Source organism: Galendromus occidentalis, unplaced genomic scaffold (assembly GCF_000255335.2).
Source record: "Galendromus occidentalis unplaced genomic scaffold, Mocc_1.1 scf7180000076336, whole genome shotgun sequence".
Lineage (NCBI taxonomy): Eukaryota > Metazoa > Arthropoda > Arachnida > Mesostigmata > Phytoseiidae > Galendromus > Galendromus occidentalis.
The window spans coordinates 172,932-190,980 of NW_003804325.1; the positions used below are offsets into that span (position 1 = coordinate 172,932).

Below are 18,049 nucleotides of genomic sequence, written 5' to 3' on the forward strand. Positions count from 1 at the left end.
GTACTTTGAAGGGCACTCGAGTCGAGAATCTCCCCCAGTACTAGACTTTCCTCAAACATCTTTCCTTGACGTTTTCCTTGGCGTAAGAGACGGCGACGGCTCGTTTCTGATGGCAGTGTGAGCATTCACGACATCCTTGCTCGGGAACGAGAGCGAGCTCGACGGATCCTGAAGGAACGTGAGCAAGAGCGAGGATTTTCTCACAGCGCCCACGACTTTCGATGAGGCAACAGTTGTTTTCGGGGTGGGCTTGCTCGCTGCACTCGACCCGGGCGCGGCGAGAGCAGCTTTCTCGGGTCGACTGGTCACAACAGATTTCATGTGGACAGATTTCGGTGATTGAAGCGCGATGACAGCCTCCGACCAATTGCTGGCCTCGGCCGCGCTGATTGTCCCGACCGGATCTTCGACGGCTAACGGATTCCTTCCGAGCTCGAGTCGTCGAGAAGGGTTGAAACCGAACTCCACTTTGGCCGGCGCGATTCTTTCCGATCTGATCATTGTTTTCGGCGGGGGGCTGTACGTGGTTGCGATCTCCGGGAGGTATTTCGCTGGAGTCGATCGGCTGGCTTTAGGGAATGCGCCGCTTTTAGGCTGCAGGTTGGCCATTCCGAGGCGAGTCTCGAGCAGAAGCGCGATCTCGTCTATGTTAACTTGCGGCTCCTCGGTCCCAGCTCTCGCAGCAAAATTCAAAGGTCTCCGTGGTCCGAGTCGATTTATTTTTCCACGACGTTTACCGCGGAATCGATTCTTGGTCCTGGAAACGCGGGAGAATTCTCTCATAATCACGGGACACAGCGACAACAACATAGACTCGAACGAAGTCGCCTGACTCCGTCCAACAACAGAAACTGGGTCAATGATTTGATCGCAGAGAAGAGACTCACATGGCGGCGCGATCCCCGCTCAAGGTGACGCTCGATAGTACATTGCGGTCTTCGGGCAGAAAATCCGGCGCATTAGTGAGAGGAACGGGGGAAAAACGAGAGGATTTCGTGAAAATTGACCTCGTTCGAGGATTCGTCTGTGTTGAGCGAGAATTACATACGGACATCGCATTGAGCAGAACCACCGGTTCAGTCTGTGTTCCACTGTCTGCGAGTGTGGAAACTGTCATCGGACTCGCCCCTCCCTTCAGTTTTGACTTCACAGGGAATCCCATGATCGAAACTCCGAGGATCTCTCCACTGCCTAGATTTATCGAGTCTTCGTTATCGTATAGAAGAATTCGTTGGAGTATATGGCGAATTATCTCCGGAAGCTCCCACGCCGGCTCGAATCTCAGCCCGATCCCCACATAGAGTTTGAAGACAGGATATCGTTCGGTTCTCTTGCCCATATCACTTGATCGGAGTGTGTTCTGAATAGAAGTCAAATATAGACGGGCAGCTCGGGTATTCCGATTATTATGAGGCTGCCCCCGGAGCGGACCTATTCTAATCGGCACCACGAAATGTGGGTGATTGAGGCCTGACCCCAACAATGGGTCAATGGAGCTCTTCCCATTTTGAATTTTGTTCTGAGCCCTCAAGTGATTCGAGCCCCAAATGATCGAAAGGGGGTATCATTGTCCTCTCAGCTCGCAGCTTCCCTATGTAAGCAAGCAAGCGCGCTGAATTGAATGCGAAAGGTACACATCTGTAAGGATGTCACATTTTCGCACAACCTCTGGCCGCATCGCAGACGTCGAATCGGTGGAGATCTTCGTGTGTCCATAAGTAAACAGAGGCTGTTGCTCTAGAGGGTGCAGCGTAAAAGAAGAAATAATGACATCAATAACCGATCGGGAGTTCGTGGATCCCGGTACGCTAAGAAGTTTCGCGAGTTCCGAAGTGGCGTTCTGTGTTGACGAGGATGAGGGTGGCGGTGAAAGCGACGATGCGAAACCCGAGGACCTATCAGGCAAGTCCTAGCAGAAACGTGTTAGGCCTAGGGGCTAGCGAACTATCCATCGATTCTCTCGTTTCTGACCTCGAATGGATTTCCGCCAGCCGCGTCTGGATAGATGGCTCCGCTCAGTGTACCTCCACAAAATTGCTTCTCTTTCCTCGAGCAGAGAATTCCGTTGCGCCGGACGATGGTTCCGTAGCGCCGGACGATGGTTCCGTACTGCAATCGACCCCAGTGAACGGACCGCCACCGAGTCACGAAGCTAGTCTCCCGTCTGCGATAAAAAGTTTGCCAGTGGACGATATCGGGATCGTCAATCTCCCTAAGAGAGCGCAGAAGAGCAAGAGCATATTCTCCAGATTGTCATCCATAGCAGAGAAATCCTTCAGCTCACCTCTAAGGACGAAACGCACGCCCTCGGACATCATAGAAGAACCCGATCTCGAAACGGTTCCTTTCGACGAGAACAACAACACCATGGGGAGTCTCGACAGCCACCCACGCACTCCGCCTGGAGACGGGACGACGCTACCCGAGAGTCACTGTGGATGCACCGAATGCAAGGAAGCAGTGGCTCAGGTCGGATTACCTTGAGATCGTTTTTTTGTTCCGACTTTTGAGGGAGAGATGGAGTTGCCTATATATTGTCCGCTTCCGCGATGGGATCGGTATCCCAACTCTGTGAATTCTCACTTCTAGGACCGGGTTGCGTTTTGTGAGCGAGCGAGTGAAATATCATGTTCGTTGGCGAGTCTCACAACGACCCACAACAGTCCCCGAGCTACGAAAGAGCCTTTCGGAAAATTCCCTGTCAGCGATGAAGAAGACAATGATGATGCAAATACGAGTATTCTCTGCGAAGAGAAACCAGAGCGGAACCCCAGGAGTAAGTATTGTTAGGATTCGGAACACTGTTCCAGAATTGTGCCAGAGCACAACAACTATTCTTCTGGGCTCTATCAGCGTCGGTATGGCGAGCGTGGTTTCAAGCACATGAGAGACGTTGACCGCTTTTCAGGCATGCATAATCATCCGACATTATAAACAGGTCTAAAGCGATGGGAATTTTTCAGTCAGTGACGGCGTTCAACGACTCTCGAAATTTTTGCACTCTACGGTGAGAGCAGGTGAGTCGCTAGAGGAGATTTTCTGGTACCCACGCTGTCCCCCATTCGATTCGAGTTCGAGAACTCATCCAAAAGAAGCGGGAGGAGAGTCCCTTAGAGAGGTTTCATTGACTTGACCTTCTCCAGGTCGAAAGTCAATCAGCAAAAGCAATAGCAGGAGCGGGTTCGATTCTGAAACATCTTCGAATACGATTGGCGCTCGATCCTGCCGAACATTCCACGGAGGTGAGGATAATTACACAACGCGAATCACGCCGATATATCGAGGGAGCTGGAAACGTCGCTCCCGAAATCTCAGAACGGATTTGCTTTGCAGAAGATTCACGGTCCATCCGAGAAAACGTTTTCCTCTCGAGATGTTTGAGGAAACTGGCTTCTGCGGTCTCAATCCATCGTTACAGCCACGAAACAGGATCAATTAAGACCGATATCGATGACGGTAGTATCGATAACGATCAAATCAGCGTTTCGAATAATTCCTTGATGTTTGTCCTGCTATCGCCTAAACCAGGTGAGATTTGCGAAAGTTCTGCCGAATGGCTCCTGGTGCTCAAACCTGTCTGGACCTACTCCACACTGAGAGACATGCGTCCGACGCTAATAGTCACGACCCACGACCAGTGGCGCCCCCTTCTCGCGTGAGATATCTTCCGAGATTCGAGTATCGTTGCGAATGCGAAGTCGAATTTTTGGATCTTCGCAGGCGAAGTCGAGTTCGACCACCTGATTTGGGGCAGCGGTGACGATAACGGCTCCCAGAAGGTGCCGAGAGATCCGGCTCTGAGGAGTGTTCTTGAAGAACTGCGGAGCATAATGCTGACTCAGGAAGTTGTCGTCAAGCAAGCGTCGAAAGCTCTCGATGAGTGCAGCAGCCTCGTGAGGAAGCAAGCCGATGGAATTATTTTCGCCGAGCAGCTGCTCAATATCGCGTCTCAAAGGTCTCCGAATGTTTCCGTGTTCCGAAGTTTCAAAGGTCGGAGGTTTGGTCGAGATCCAACCCTAATCGATCGATTTTTCCTCGACAGCTACTTTTCGGCTGAGCGCGAACTCCATCGTCTTCTAGACGGCGGGGTATTCGAGCCTCAGAAGGACCATGTTGCGCTCGAGAAAATTAGCTTCCAACTTCCAGAGTTCAGATCGCCGATTAATCTCCTGCAGTCCTATTTCCTCGTTCTCGTAAAATGCGGTCACCGACTCAGATCGAGCGAGCTCATTTGTGTCGCTTCTCTGAGAGAGCGATGGCTAACCGTGGAGAATTGGAAACGCTACACCGAGGATAAGGATCAAAACACGGACTGCGTCTTCGAGTTTAACCGGCCCGACTGGAGAATTGACATCGAAGTCTATTTTGTTGTAAGCGATCTTCGCTCCTCTCGCTTTGTGGTATCCGCTCGCTAATTCGCTACGAGGATTGAGGCCGAATACGAGCGGTCAGATGCTTCGAAACTTTTTCTTCCATTATCACGCAGTGTAAACGAAGACGAGCCAGTCTTGCCTCTTTGGATCGAATCGCCCGCCTGATGGACAATCGAGGCCCACCGTCGCGGGAGATGGGATCCAATCGAAACGTTGAAGTGCGGAAAAGCTCCTTCGGGCTCCTGGGGAAAGCCACGCTCTCCAAGGAAGACATCATCGAAAAAAGGTATTCAACCGTAGAAAAGTCAGCCCTCCGAGAGTTTATTAAGGAGATTCCTCGATCATTGACTTCGAAACTTTCAGCGCCGTCTACCTCACGCAATCCCATGGATATGCACCTTTCCGGAGTCAGATATTCTTCGAGGGAAAGGCTTTCGTTCACTCAAGAGTATCCTACGAAGCTTACTTGGTAATGAGCTGCGCGGAAATCCCGAATCCCCTTTGGTGTCCCTGACCATTCTATGACCCAGCTAACGCTTTCCCCCGTCCTTTCAAATCAGATCGTGAAAGATTTCAATGGGAGGTTCGGCTCGAAAGGTCAGATGAGAACATTCTCTGCGAGGCTCTCCAATCAGCGACTGGACTTCTTCGAGAGATATGACAACTCCGACGAGAAGGTATCCAAACATAGAGGGGATTTTCAGCAACCCTTGTCCTCGATGATTATTAGCGAGCTCCGGGTATCGAAGGCATCTACGAATTTCGTGTGCGGCCTGTTTCAGGCGGAACCAAGGGAGACGATTTTGCTCAACGATATCCCCGAAGAGAGCGTCGTCGTAGACAATGATGACTGCACCTACTTCTATGACTTCACGCTGAAACTCAATGAATCGAAAGAATCGTGGCTTCATTTGTGCACGAATTCCCGCGAGGACACCGACCTGTGGATTGATCAGTTAAGATTAGCGCTCCGCGAGCCAAGCGTCACAGATCTGCAATCTCTCTCATCCCGCCCAGATGCGACTGTTCCCGTCAGACACTTCCAATCAGACTTCTTGGAGTGAACGATGTCAGGAGTTCATCGAGAGAATCAGATAGGAATGTAAACGGTGGACTAGTGAATCGATGCGAATAGCATTCTAAATAATTGCGTTGGAGCTTCATGCAGTACGTTATTCTCTTGGTGGAAGCGTCCCAGCGCATCGGCGTTCGCATTAATTCATGTTAATTGTTATCTGTGGATTGATTGCTCTTTGTAGATAAGAATTTACCGAAAGAGAGGTGGATTGCAGTTCGAAATAATTCCCGGGAGAAATAAAGCTCGTAATAATGAATGAAAGGCTATGCTCGATCGCTCCGTGGGCGACTCCCAGAGTTTTCCGAACCAATGAAAGAAGATGTGCAAAGTTTTGCGCATCAGGTCAGAGAAATTGATCGAAGGTTCCTCCGAAAACTTCGTAACATTTATTCATCCACAAATTAAAAGCCTAAACTGAGGAACACGGGAGCCAGAGAGGATCCGCCCGACCACGAATGTCCGAATTCGTGGATCACCTTCGGAGGTGGATTTCTCCTGATGCACGCCACTCCATCGACCCGAGTGCTGTCTTCTTGTTGTTTCAAAACTAAACTACATCATCACACGGATTCCCGATGCTTTGTGGAGGGTTATTCATATTGCATCTAAATGACTTTCGAAAGCGAAATCCCCGAAATCAGTGATTTACTGCGCGATACAAGCTCACTCGTGTCGTCAGACGAGTAGCTCCCCGTGAGAACGACATACCCTGAAACCATGACGAGGAGAATCGTGCTGAGCAATATGACATCTGGAAACACCTGCGGTGCGGACTCGATCAGGGGTCCTATCGCAAGCGGCGGAACGAGACCACCACAGTTCGACATGAACTTCAATATACTTGTCTGAGAGCGTGATTGAGCTGCGTCAAGCGACTGACCAAATAGGCTGTTCCAGCCGCATAGATTGGCCCGCTGGTGGCACCTAGCAGTACGATTGTGACGTGGAGATTCTGGTGGGATACCGAACCATAGTAGAAAAAAACAAGCACAGAGGCGAAGAATACCAAATCTACGATCACAAGGAACGACCCCGGCAGCACTTTCGAAGCTATAAAAATCGAAATCAATCTGGATATTGTGAAACTTGAATAGAACGACGACATCAATACGACACTCTCATCTTTGGTCATTCCCCTGAGTACAGCATACACTGAGATGTAGCGAGATAAACACAAGAATATCACCAGAAATATGAGACAGTGTAGGCCGATGAGCACAGAAAGCCTAATGTGACTCGAGTTATTTATGCCAACGCCGCCGCCGCCGATGCTATTCCGGCTATCAGTTCGAGTCTTGACATCGGGTGTCGAGTCGATGATCAGGCTGATCAAGAGCGATAAGGCCAAGCCTACGGCGAGGAGCCCTACCATCAGGTATGCGACGTGAATCCGGGACGGACTTGGCTCGATCTGCGCTCCGGCTTCAAGGATGCTGAGGAACGGAAGCGGTGAGACCGAACTTGTAGTCGTCTTGCCGTTGTATTATACGTATAAAACTGTGTGAGATAACTTTCGCACGCAGTCCCGTTGGATGCCCGAGGTCCCGACCCACCTTTGCGGCGCAACGAACGGACGAATGAGAATCGAACCCAGCAGACTGCCCACACCGAACATCAGATGGTAGGTTTGCAAAGCGGCTGAGCACAAACGACTCTTGGAGTACAAAGCGACTAGCCAAACGTAAACGCCTGAGGATCCACGGATCATCGAGTTTTCATCATTCGATCGAGATCGCGACAAAGGTTTCAGCGGAAGATCCAAAACAAATCACGACACCTTGCCGGGTGATCTCACAATCACCCTATGTTGGAGTGAAGAACAACTAACCTGTCTCGAGGAATCCCAAAGAAAAGCCGAAGATGAGAGAAACTAGATGAGCTTCCTCCAGGGACTTCATCATCGGGAGGGCTGCATTCGACAGTCCCTTCAACAGAACGCCAAAAATGATCACACATTGCGAATGGAACTTGCTATAGATCCAATTAGCTGAAATTATTGCGAATTTTCTCTGAGGCTCTACGAATATTCAGCGCTCAATACTGCTTCGCTCGGTAGGGTGATTCCGGATTCAGTCCCTCATGGTCCTCTACGGGAGATGAATTATTCATTTATTATTAGGCGCCTATCCGACTGTGATAACCTGAGCGTCCTCTCGATACTTTCCGGCATCAGGGGGACTCAGTGTGGCGGCGCCTGACATTCACCAACCCATGTGGGCTCATGGGTTGAGTCTACTTACCCAGACTACATCCCGTTAGAGCCGCGAACGTCATCGTGAACGACAAATAAGACACATGCTTGATGTCGGAATGGAAAACATCTGCCAAGTCTAGGAGCGAAGGACCGAACAGTGACACGATAACTCCCTGAAAAGAGATGTACAGTCAAGTCTTCCTAAGTTATAATTCTCGGGAGACCGATTTCGGAGAAAATTATAAGTTATAAGTTAGCGAAGGCTCATGTTTTTTCCTATTCTTCCTCTTCCAGCGATAGTTTATTAATATTTCTATGGTGAAAGTCTATGTTATAAGTTATCGGAGCGCTGCTGGAAATTGGTTCAAATTATAACTTAGCGAGGGTTTTTAATTTAGGGCGGGTTCAATTTAGGAAGAGGGATGGGAGGAAGGACTTGACTGTAGACTGTAAGAAAACGCCATAATATATCCCGACATGCAGTCGTGGTTCAAGGCGTCGAGCTGCGAGAAGCGTCCGATTGCTCTGACTGCATTCACAGAAGACTCGGGAGGGAGGCTATTCTGACCCCGCGCTTAGGAGCGAGGAATTTCCAAGTCGGATGAATCTTGATGATGTCCGATTTCCAAGCCGATCTTGTCCATCGATATCACTGGCCCCAGCCCGAAGATATCATTTTGAATCGCCGTGAGCTCCTGCGGACACCTGCAGTTCCTGCGGCTCCGCGTGTCCCGCTGATACCTTTCCAAAAGGCCGCCTACTACGCTGAATGCAATGTCCCGGAGATCTGATTTGCACCCCGAAGCCTCGTTGTGAGACGGGAGAGCGTTGGCTTGGGCTGATTCAATTGAAGCGATGCATATTCAGTCCAGGGAAGTCTCGATCCGATCATAATTGTTTTTGAATCATAAGCTGCGGAACAAGGCTCAAGCTTGGGGGAAATCTTTGAAAACTCGTGGTTCTGACCGCGGGAGAGCTGAAGACGATCTTCCATTGCCGCTCGTCAATGAATGGCGCTGAGGGGGCATCAGGGACAAATATTCCCCATTCTGTCACAGGCGCATTATACATACAAGCGGCTGATCGGCAATCCGCATCGGTTCAAACGGCATACAGCTGTCACCGCACCACACGGGTTACATTCCGACTTTTCCGAAAGTGGCTAATTTTCGCGGAGAGTGTTCCATGAAGTTCATGATTTATGCTCAAGGCCCATGGGTATCCTACTGCCGAGCTGACCCGCATATATCAAGATATTCGAGAAAAATTTCGAGGTAACATTCGCTCCGTCGAGTACATCGCAATTTTTCTTTTGGAGAAGCTCTGTCTCCGTAGAGCGGAGTGTGTCAGCTTCCTGCAATGAATTTCTTCAGCGCGTGACGAGCAATCGAAGGGCTTGCAGTCGGTTGCAGTGAAAATATTCGCTTCGACCGAATGCGCGAACGCTGCTCCCGATATCGTCGTTCAAAAGCTAGTCGGAGATGAGACTAAATGCGTAGTGAAACATACGTGCAGGGCCGCCAAGCAGAGTATATTCAAAGTTTTATGAATGGCTGGCATCCTACGGCGGATTTCCGCAGGGGGAAAAAGAAACTGGACCCCGATGGAGAGAGAATCATCATCCACGAACGCGGGCGGGAGCAGGCATGGTGAAGGTTTCCCTGAAGTGATTGGTGTCGGGGAACGAAGTCACATCATTCTTGTATCACGACCGAAACAGTGACAGCCACGTATAAATGCTCTCACTCGCGCCACTACCACGAGCACAGGCGTGTGGTTGTCGGGCAGTCCGGCTGTTATAACAGCGAGAGCAGGAGCGAAGGCGACGGAAGACGCTAAAACAGACTTTGGAGCGGTAGAGCGGGATGTTGCTCTACAGAGGGGAATTCCGCGAGAGTTGACGTCGTGATGTAGGTTCACGGATAGTGATGAGCTGACAATTCCTAAGGAATGACCAAAGTCACTAGAGAACACAACGACACTTCTGACGATTCTGTTTCCGAGAGTGACTCGCCGACCCCGATCGTCAGCCGCATGGAGCACACAATCGGCATGCTCCTTTGTCGTGCCATCAGGAACGGGGTAGGGAAGAGAGCCTCAGAATTTCATTCAAGCCTAACCTCTCGAAACCCGCTGTCCGCGTCTCTCCGAACATTCGTGCGCGACGAAGTCTCCGCCGAGGGGGACAATCGCTGCGATCTGGGCCCGCTGGGTCGTGGCTCTCTGACGGAACCATGTGGAGTTTCCTCAATGTCTGCTTGAGCCATCGGAGTTGCTCCGAAGAAAGATCGACAATATTCGAATCCCGATACACTAGAACATCCTTGTAACGGACTCGAAGGCGAATGACGGCCGAAACCGTGCGTCATATCCTGATGGGTTCTGAATAGGAATGGACCGTGAAAACTATCGGGAACGTCGCATAGGCATTCGCTTCCGAACTACCTACTCGCGAGAGTAGGTAGTTTTGCTTGCTATTGCTTACGAATTCCCGATCCGCGAGAATAGGACCCTCATAATTCATTCAATCAGCATGGGAGGAGGTTGGGCCGGGGCTTGGAAATCAAGGTATATCCGAAAGTCCGTCATTGGGTCCGCTGTAGTCGAGCCTTTTAACATCGGAGATCCCATAGGCTCATCTGGGACCGAGCGATCGGTCCGTTGTGTCTTCCATGTCCGGGTCCGTTATAGCAAAGAGTTTGTGCTCTTCCTCCTTGACATCTGACCCCCTTGGAGTCCTCCCAACTTTCCGAACATCACAATGCCTGTCTAAAAATGCTTGATATTGGACCGATACTGGCTGATGATCGCCCTCATTAGAATTATCCTCGAGCTGTCGTCGTTCCCTCATCTTGAACTGTAGCATCGTGACGCTGGTGCCGTGACTGTCATGAGTGTGTATAGGGACGGGGGAAATTGATCGACTCAGCTCACGGCTGTCTGCGCTTATCCGGTGACCAGAGTTTGAGGGGCGTACTGAAAATGCTGCGCATGTTCTCGCGGGTGCAGATGTCATACGTTCATCGACAGCATCGCGTCAGTCAGAGGAATGTTGAACGATCGCCCCTCTCCGTATAATTTTCATCCACGAAAGGCTGACTAGTCGAGAATGGGGACCCTGAGATTCTGAGGAGGTCCACTCAAACTCGCGAAAGCCGCTCGTACACATTTCTCTCCATCCATGTTCGAATATGTCACGGAATAGCTCGTTTCGACTGAGTCCAGCGTTCGGTATCCTTTCTGGCGTCGCACTCTACCGAAATCGTAGCCGAAGACAAATTCACTCGGAGATTCAGACCCAGAGGATGGGTTGACTCGTCGGACTGTCCGGTCGCTGAAGAGCGATAGAATGCCGGTCCTGGAGACAGAATTATCCGCTGGGTAATGATACATTGAAAATCATCCCGGGAACCTGGACTAACTTCGTTTATTCAAACCTACGCATTCAATCAAAGAATCTCTCAACGAAACCCCCAAGCAACTGCGTATATTCATCCCGAAATCCGAGCTCCCTTCACTACTTAGGTCCAGCTGCGAGAGAAGCGTCCCCGATCTTGGGATGGATCAGGGACTTCGTCGGATCATTTTGAAGCATCGAATCGGTGTCTGGGATCATTTTCTCTATCACATGTTTCCATACGAGTCCATCGCTCCCGACGTACATAATCGAGAAGCCGTCGACGACACTGCAACGAACGAGACCAATTGAGCAGGGGATTGAAAGCTTCTATCCGATCAACGAGCTAGGTCTCCCCACTTACCGAGACGGTTCGACCTGGGTTTTGGTCAAAAACGCATGCAGGGCACCCCGTAAGTATTTCAGTGTGTAGGACCCCTTGAAAGTCCATCGGATGCACACTTTAGAATCCTGCGTGTCATGGGTTATCTTGAGGACATCCACCGAGGACGATGCGTAGCGTAACAGACAATACCAGCGAACTTGCGAGACTTGTAAGTAGTAATTGAAAATCCCGCTGAAAAGGAAGACGCAATCGTATCCGCCGTAGAATCACACGGTCTGAGTTAGGTATATATCGTGGACGTTTCCCCGGGGGTCTCGATCCCAGATTGAGTTTGTTCCTGCTCGCTTACTTGGTCGTGACTTTTCTTATGTTGTCTTCGAATACCATATTGGGATGATAATCCGAGAAATTATGTGATACTAGGAAGATTCTTGGTATACTCTTCGCCATTTTTTCTTTTATGTCTACGAGCTGCGCTTCCGTTGCTTTCGTTCCGGGGCCGCCAGGAGCTGACTTCTATCGGAAGGAACTGGGGTTATTGCTCGTCCCGCGATTGTGTGCTCAGCGTGGGTTCACATTAGCGTACGCGCACGCCCTTCACTGAGTCTCCGAGACGGACTGCGAAATGTATGCCCCTCGCCCATCCGATGCTGAACTCACGTTTGTGTTTTCGGACCTTCCGTCGGTGCTGTAGCTCACCATGGGGCTTGAGCTCCGTGTCCATGGCGAAGGGATTCTTCGTACTGTGTCAAGATAGAATGTCGAACAACGGCCGGACACCGGCAACATCCGCATCGCGGAAAACATAGATCGCGCCCCACTCATCTAACGGGCTTCAAACGAATTTCATGTCTTCGTCTAATTGCTCCCGAACCGCTGTTTGCTCTCTCCGCAGAAAGTCGGCGAAAGGAACTTCCAACTCAAACTCCCAATGCTTCTCCTTGTCCTCGTCTCAGTGCTTCGCGCACACGGCCGACCCACGACACGACGGTGGTAGATGGAGACCGAAGCTCGGCTTGCTCTTGAAATCGCGTCTAAGCCACTTTTTTCCCCCCGAATCTTATGGCGAACGTCAAGGAGCGGGGAGTCTGAGCTCGAGCTGGCATGCTGATAGACGTAGCTCACGCTCGTCTCGTTCTAAAGTTGCCGGTGGAGCGTCGGCTATTTTGGTGCCCGGGCGGTTATTTCCCCCGCACGCTTGCCGCCTCGATGGTGGTGTTCGTCCGTATGAGGCTCTCGGGATCCATCAATTCGAGACGTGAAACGTTCAAGTCCCGGAGCGCACGAGAGATGAGGATCTCGCCAAGTTACATGGCGCGATGAAGATTGCCGATTCATCAGTTTCTTATTCGAAGGAGATTTCCGCGGGAGCATTCCGCATCCATCGACGACTCTGAGATCTCGACTAAAGACTTCCGGGTGATGGGACAGGCCCATGTGTTTTCATGATGTTTTCCCTCCCTCGGTCGTCGTGATCAGACGAGCTGAGCGGCTATCAAACGGGTCTTATCGAACAAAGAAATCCAACTTCTTCGAGGCGGTCGCGGAGAAGAAAACTGCCTTTGCCCTGGAGAGGCGTACCGACGAAGTCACTCCGGTTCCCACGATAGCCGTTGGAGAGACAAAGCGGAGACGATTGGACGCTTCGACCCGGAAACCGGTGCCGGTCGCCTGAGAACGTCAACCGGGCTCAGAAACTCCGATCGTCGGTACTGAATTTTTCGAGGCAGCGGAAGTTTGTTCATCGAGTCAATCGTTTCAGACGTCGAAAATCGTAAGTTCTTTCCCTCGTTTCTGCCAGTCCGCGGGTTGAGCCGATCGAATACCGAGCATCCTAGAAAAGAAATCAGCTCTCGAACCTCCATCAAATGTCTTCCCAGAACGACCGGTGGAAAAATGGCTCAATTCATTGGTGGAGCTCAGCCACCTTCTATCGACCCCGTGAGCATGGAGAATGTGCGCCAGGCTCTCGGAGCCGTCCGCGCCGTGCGTTCGAGCGTCGGCGATGTTTTCCGGACGTTGGCCGAAGGTGTCCGCTCAAGCCATGAGTCCGAGGAACGCGAGAAGGACCAGGACTTCAAAGGAAGCTTAGCGCACTCATTGAGCAGCGTGCATACGAAGCTGAGGTGAGAAGGAAAATCGAGCAGAACTTCTGGAAATTGAACGGAACTTCTGGAGATCGAACGGAACTTCTGGAAAACGACCTAGTCCCTGCTCACTTCTGGGAGCATCCGACCAGAAACTCACTAGACTCATTCCCCAGAGAGCTGGAGACCTCGGTTCAGAATCTGAGCAGCACAGGCGGAGCAGGACTCTCGCTTGGATCGACTTCACATCTCTGCCAAGACCCGACTATCGACCGGACATCCTTATACGTCGATATGATAAAAACTCATCGTTGGCTGGACAGGGTCCACGAGTACACCTCTCACATGGCCAGTGTCCTGCAGCAGAACAATCTGAAACGATCGAATAACATGGTGTTTTCGAATAAACGTCGACAAAGGCTACCCATCGCGACCGGACACAACGTCCCGCCGCAACACGTCGAGAATTTCATCGGCGGTCTCCAGAGACAATTGACAGACATGACCATAGATCTCGTCCGACCGTGCGGCTCGAATGCGGTGCTCAAGATCACACTCGCGCGAACGCTAAAGGCCATAGTGGTGCTTCGCGGACTGCTCATTGAATGGGTAGGCTCGATAGGTCGTCAGGTTCCTCATTGGGTCGGCCCACCGGTGCGAATTGGATTCTCAAATGATCGATCTCACTTCCTCCTCCGATTGCAGGTGCTCGTGAAAGCATATCACGAAGAACTCTATACGGCCGACGAGCAACTGGACATTTGGACCCCTTCGAGATACAAAGTCTTCCAGAAAGTCACCGATCATGCCAACGCAGCGATGCTTCACTTCCATTCGCCCAATCTCCATGACTTAGCAGTGAAGTCATTCCTCGTTAGTGACCTGTCCCCCTAAGCGTCATTATTTCCGAAGCGTTCCGCTAATCACAGTGTATCGAATGACGAGAACTAAAGGCGGATATTCTTTGCACTTCCAGCATTGGCTCCAGAGTTATTCGACCCTCTTCTCTGACGCGTGCAAGCGATGCAATAGGCATCTCATGCACAACTTCCCACCCACATGGAGATGTGTTCGCACCTACGAAGCTTATCATGAAACCTGTAGACCCTGATGGCGGGAATGCGAACTCGTTCCGTAGAGGAAACTTCATTGTACACTCCTGTATAAATGGTGCAGTTCGATGAGGGATTCGATCAGCCAATAAACTATCCGAAGACGTGTTCATCACGAAGCATGGAGTACTTCAATTCAGACATGAATCGGTGTCGTGGGAGAGTCGAAGTGCCGCGATGTCTCGGTTCAGGCCGATTGCGACCGTCACTGGAGACCATCCTTGACGACAGCTCAAACATGGACCGCGAATAAATAGGAGGGAGGTGTATTACAACAGCCGGAGTGGTGACTGAATCAGGAGGAATCGTTGACACGTTTTTTTCCTATGTACATAGATAGATACATTTTCGCCCGATCCATACGCGGACATTAGGTTCATTCACTCCATGCTCATGATGGTGTCCTCCTCGCTCAGATCTTCCAGTTTTTCAGCTTCTTGCATTTCGCCTTCCTCCAACGGCTCTTCGTCCTTGCCATTGAGGCTTTGGAGCTGCTGCACAGCACTCAGGAGAACCTATTAGAAAACGAAGCTTGTTTTCTCGTCTCTGCCGGGGTCTTCGTTCATGAAGGGAGTTAATCATTAACTATTAAGCAGGTCAAGACTCACTTGGAATTGTCGGCGATGCTGCTCGATGCGGGCCGCCAGCTGCTCTCTTTTGCGATTAAGCTCCAGCATGCCTATTTCAGCTTTGGCGAGATCTTTAGTCGTTTCCTTTCGATCTTTCTCCTCGGCTATCACCTTCGATAGAGCGTGGTACTGCTCTCTGTAGCAGCGGACCTCTCTCGCCGTCTTGAAGTCGACTTTGCTCTTTTCGATGTCTGCTGAAGTTTTTTGAATATCTTCCTCGATTTGGAGGTACAGCTTGTTGTATTGACTGAGTTCGGCTTCATTCATCGACATCACCTGCAAGGTGCACAATCCGAAGCCTCGATGAGCGGTGTTCAAGGCAGGGCTCACTCCGAGTTCCTCGTAGAGAAAAACAAAAATTACTTACTTTCTGAGATTTTATCATGGACATCAAACAACCGTCGATTGTGTTTTCGAGTGAGTCCAGGGAAGATTGCTGATCGTCGCTCTCCGCGGGCTTGTTGACCCATTTGAAGAAACTCTTGAGCAGAAGGTCGATTCTGAAAACGGAGACCGAAATATTGAGCTTCCTGACTAGCAGAACGTCTCCCGTGAGCTCTTCGTCGCCTCACATGGAACGAACCTCCGGTCATCGCCCATTCCTTCGCCGTCGACGAGGAGCTTCCTCCGAATGACTTCATCATCCGTCACTGAAGAGCCCATTCCGTGCTCGGGTGTATCGTGCCGAATCCTATCTCAAAAGCTCTGTGGTGCACTAGAGGCACTGTCTGCGGAATGAATCGAACGAATGCGCCGACCACCCGCAGCAGCCGGTCGCCTAGATGGAACATCGAGCAGCTTCTCTTGTTTATGTTCATTGAGCGAAAACCCAGAAGAGGACTCTTCCCCGAATGTGTGTCTCGAGGGGCTTTGCGCCTCTCCGTGCCGGTAGGTCGTCGTCGATGGACTCTTGATGTCGTCGTGATTCGCGCAGTTCTGTGTTCCACTGATTCGGGGGAACCATGCTGCGCTCTCTGATTTCGACGGCAAGGAATTCGTTGCCATGTACTAGTGTGATGCCTTGGAATCCAAACACAGGCGGTCTTCTATCCCCGGCTCCGAGCCTGTTAGAGCAAGTTCGAACGGTGACCAAGTTCGGTTGGCGCAAGGGAGGCCGAAAAACTGTGAAAGCGGCTCTCTCGAGATTCTACAGGTAAATAGGAAGCTCCGGAAAGCAACGGTGCGAGAACATTTCGCGCCATCAGGATAAAGCGCTTGTCTCGCGAGCGATTCCGAAGGCGAGTCCACATTGAATGAACTCGCAGGTATCCTCGGCCGAAGACCCGTGGACTACTTCTCTTATGTTCGACGCGAGAACTCAATGTGCGCAATCCGTAGTTGCTGTCCTTTCAATCAATTCAGCAGTTTTCCCTTGGTGGATTCTAGAACACGCATTCCTGGCAGCTCGGCTCTGAGAGCCAGCATTCATTTGAGTGTTAATGGGGAAAACGTGGATGAAGTACTTCGCTGAGTTTCTCGCGGAAATGCCGTCTTTTTCGGATCCGCTGTCGAATCAGCTCCTCTCCTGAAGTGACTCGAATTGATTGCAGATTGAATTGTGGATTGTGGATCCACACTCCAATTGGACGAGACAGAAAAATTTGGAGAAAAACTCCGGAGCAAGTTAAGGAGTTGAGAAAGCACGTCTTCTCCCGGAAGAGACACTCCGAGGTACTTGACAAAATGATGACTGAGAAGTTCAAGAAGCCCACGTATCTACCGGACTCACCTTATGAGCCTTACGATAATTTCAAGCCGCCACAACATGTCTACAAGACGTACAAGTGAGACAGTGCACTGATCATGGAAAATAAATCTGTATTTAGTGGTAACGAAAGATGTGGCTCTACTAAGTTCGATGAGCGACAGGATGACCCCCCTGCTGCGAGTCGCCGAGAGTGTTCGATATGATTGCCGTGAAGAATCGAAGGAATGATATGCTTGAAGGGGGCAGTCACAGGATGGTCGTCGATTCGAGATAGAATGAAAAATTGGATATCATCCCTCGTCGTCCGGACGTGGCTCTGATTTCGGAGAGTATCCTACCTGCTTCGTCCGAAAGTCACGCTCGACGGAGATCCGGCCCGCCCCCTCGGTGCCGTAGTCTCTTTCGCAAGCCTTATGACAGGAAGCGACTTCATGGACCGCATCGCCAGCTCGATGTCTCGTTCCCCGAAGTATAACTCTGCATGCTCGCGTAGTATGACTTTGAAATCCGTGTGTCGGAGCGGCCCCCATAAGCCTTTTCTTGAGCAACGAGACTTCAAATTGAATAATGCGTAAGCTAAAGATGTTTGGCATGAGCTGCTCCACTGTGCAGAACTCCGACACCTCCCTCGGCGGGTCTCTTGAATATTCGTTCCTCGGAAGAATTATTCCCCGAACAGCACTTGAGCAGGACCTTCAGCCCGAAACGATTCTACGTCAGATCTCGCAACACTTGATGGGAAAATATTCTATATTCGAAATGCCCATCGCAAAGCTTTCGAATGGCAGATTCGACAACTTCCCGTCAAGTCCCCGGCGGTGGGGTCTTGACACCCGCGGCTCTTCTCAGGGCTGCCGCTTGCCCCACGAGTTTGTGGCGGATTCGAACCCCGGAAATGCTCGCACGCGCTAGATGAGGATGAAATTTTTTATCCTGATTGATGACTGAATAATTAGCGAGGATCACTGCTGACGAACATACGCATAATCGTTATTTTCGTTTTGGAGAGTTTGGAAGTTCAGTCTTGACAATAACGTTTCGGATTTGCCTCCATAACAATGTTTCCTCAGAAAGGGGCCGATTTTATCCTAGCCCGCCGACGGAATCGCAGGGCGGAACAGAAGA

The 18,049-nt window shown here is 50.7% G+C and overlaps 5 protein-coding genes and 1 non-coding gene across 6 annotated transcripts; 3 read left to right on the forward strand and 3 right to left on the reverse strand.

Annotated features, from left to right (window-relative positions):
• Window positions 1-1,731: 1,731 nt before the first annotated feature.
• LOC100903202 (uncharacterized) lies at window positions 1,732-5,437 on the forward strand. Its single transcript, XM_003738857.2, has 12 exons — window positions 1,732-1,902; window positions 2,057-2,469; window positions 2,590-2,776; window positions 2,964-3,017; window positions 3,144-3,242; window positions 3,334-3,528; window positions 3,721-3,955; window positions 4,043-4,370; window positions 4,487-4,659; window positions 4,737-4,842; window positions 4,934-5,050; window positions 5,156-5,437. The coding sequence occupies exons 1-12, from the start codon at window positions 1,767-1,769 to the stop codon at window positions 5,435-5,437; spliced, it is 2,325 nt and encodes a 774-aa protein (XP_003738905.2). The 5' UTR covers window positions 1,732-1,766.
• Window positions 5,438-5,845: 408 nt separating this feature from the next.
• LOC100903345 (sodium-dependent glucose transporter 1) lies at window positions 5,846-9,205 on the reverse strand. Its single transcript, XR_003777145.1, has 5 exons — window positions 9,155-9,205; window positions 7,692-7,818; window positions 7,280-7,438; window positions 7,005-7,140; window positions 5,846-6,884 (listed from the first exon to the last, which is right to left on the reverse strand). It is a non-coding gene; the product is annotated as a sodium-dependent glucose transporter 1 (transcript).
• A 1,858-nt stretch (window positions 9,206-11,063) lies between these two features.
• Window positions 11,064-12,370, reverse strand: LOC100898676 (uncharacterized). The gene is made up of 4 exons (XM_003738827.2): window positions 12,049-12,370; window positions 11,738-11,904; window positions 11,407-11,619; window positions 11,064-11,331 (listed from the first exon to the last, which is right to left on the reverse strand). The coding sequence occupies exons 1-4, from the start codon at window positions 12,211-12,213 to the stop codon at window positions 11,163-11,165; spliced, it is 714 nt and encodes a 237-aa protein (XP_003738875.1). The 5' UTR covers window positions 12,214-12,370; the 3' UTR covers window positions 11,064-11,162.
• Window positions 12,371-12,855: 485 nt separating this feature from the next.
• Window positions 12,856-14,706, forward strand: MED27 (mediator complex subunit 27). Its single transcript, XM_003738826.1, has 5 exons — window positions 12,856-13,162; window positions 13,269-13,514; window positions 13,652-14,084; window positions 14,181-14,348; window positions 14,452-14,706. Exons 2-5 carry the CDS (start codon window positions 13,285-13,287, stop codon window positions 14,584-14,586), a joined length of 966 nt encoding a protein of 321 aa, XP_003738874.1. The 5' UTR covers window positions 12,856-13,162; window positions 13,269-13,284; the 3' UTR covers window positions 14,587-14,706.
• Window positions 14,707-14,967: 261 nt separating this feature from the next.
• Window positions 14,968-15,994, reverse strand: thoc7 (THO complex subunit 7). The gene is made up of 4 exons (XM_003738859.1): window positions 15,800-15,994; window positions 15,584-15,716; window positions 15,196-15,492; window positions 14,968-15,102 (listed from the first exon to the last, which is right to left on the reverse strand). Exons 1-4 carry the CDS (start codon window positions 15,877-15,879, stop codon window positions 14,968-14,970), a joined length of 645 nt encoding a protein of 214 aa, XP_003738907.1. The 5' UTR covers window positions 15,880-15,994.
• A 116-nt stretch (window positions 15,995-16,110) lies between these two features.
• On the forward strand, window positions 16,111-17,048 carry mRpL35 (mitochondrial ribosomal protein L35). Its single transcript, XM_003738828.2, has 2 exons — window positions 16,111-16,369; window positions 16,767-17,048. The coding sequence occupies exons 1-2, from the start codon at window positions 16,179-16,181 to the stop codon at window positions 17,002-17,004; spliced, it is 429 nt and encodes a 142-aa protein (XP_003738876.1). The 5' UTR covers window positions 16,111-16,178; the 3' UTR covers window positions 17,005-17,048.
• The last annotated feature ends 1,001 nt before the right edge of the window (window positions 17,049-18,049 follow it).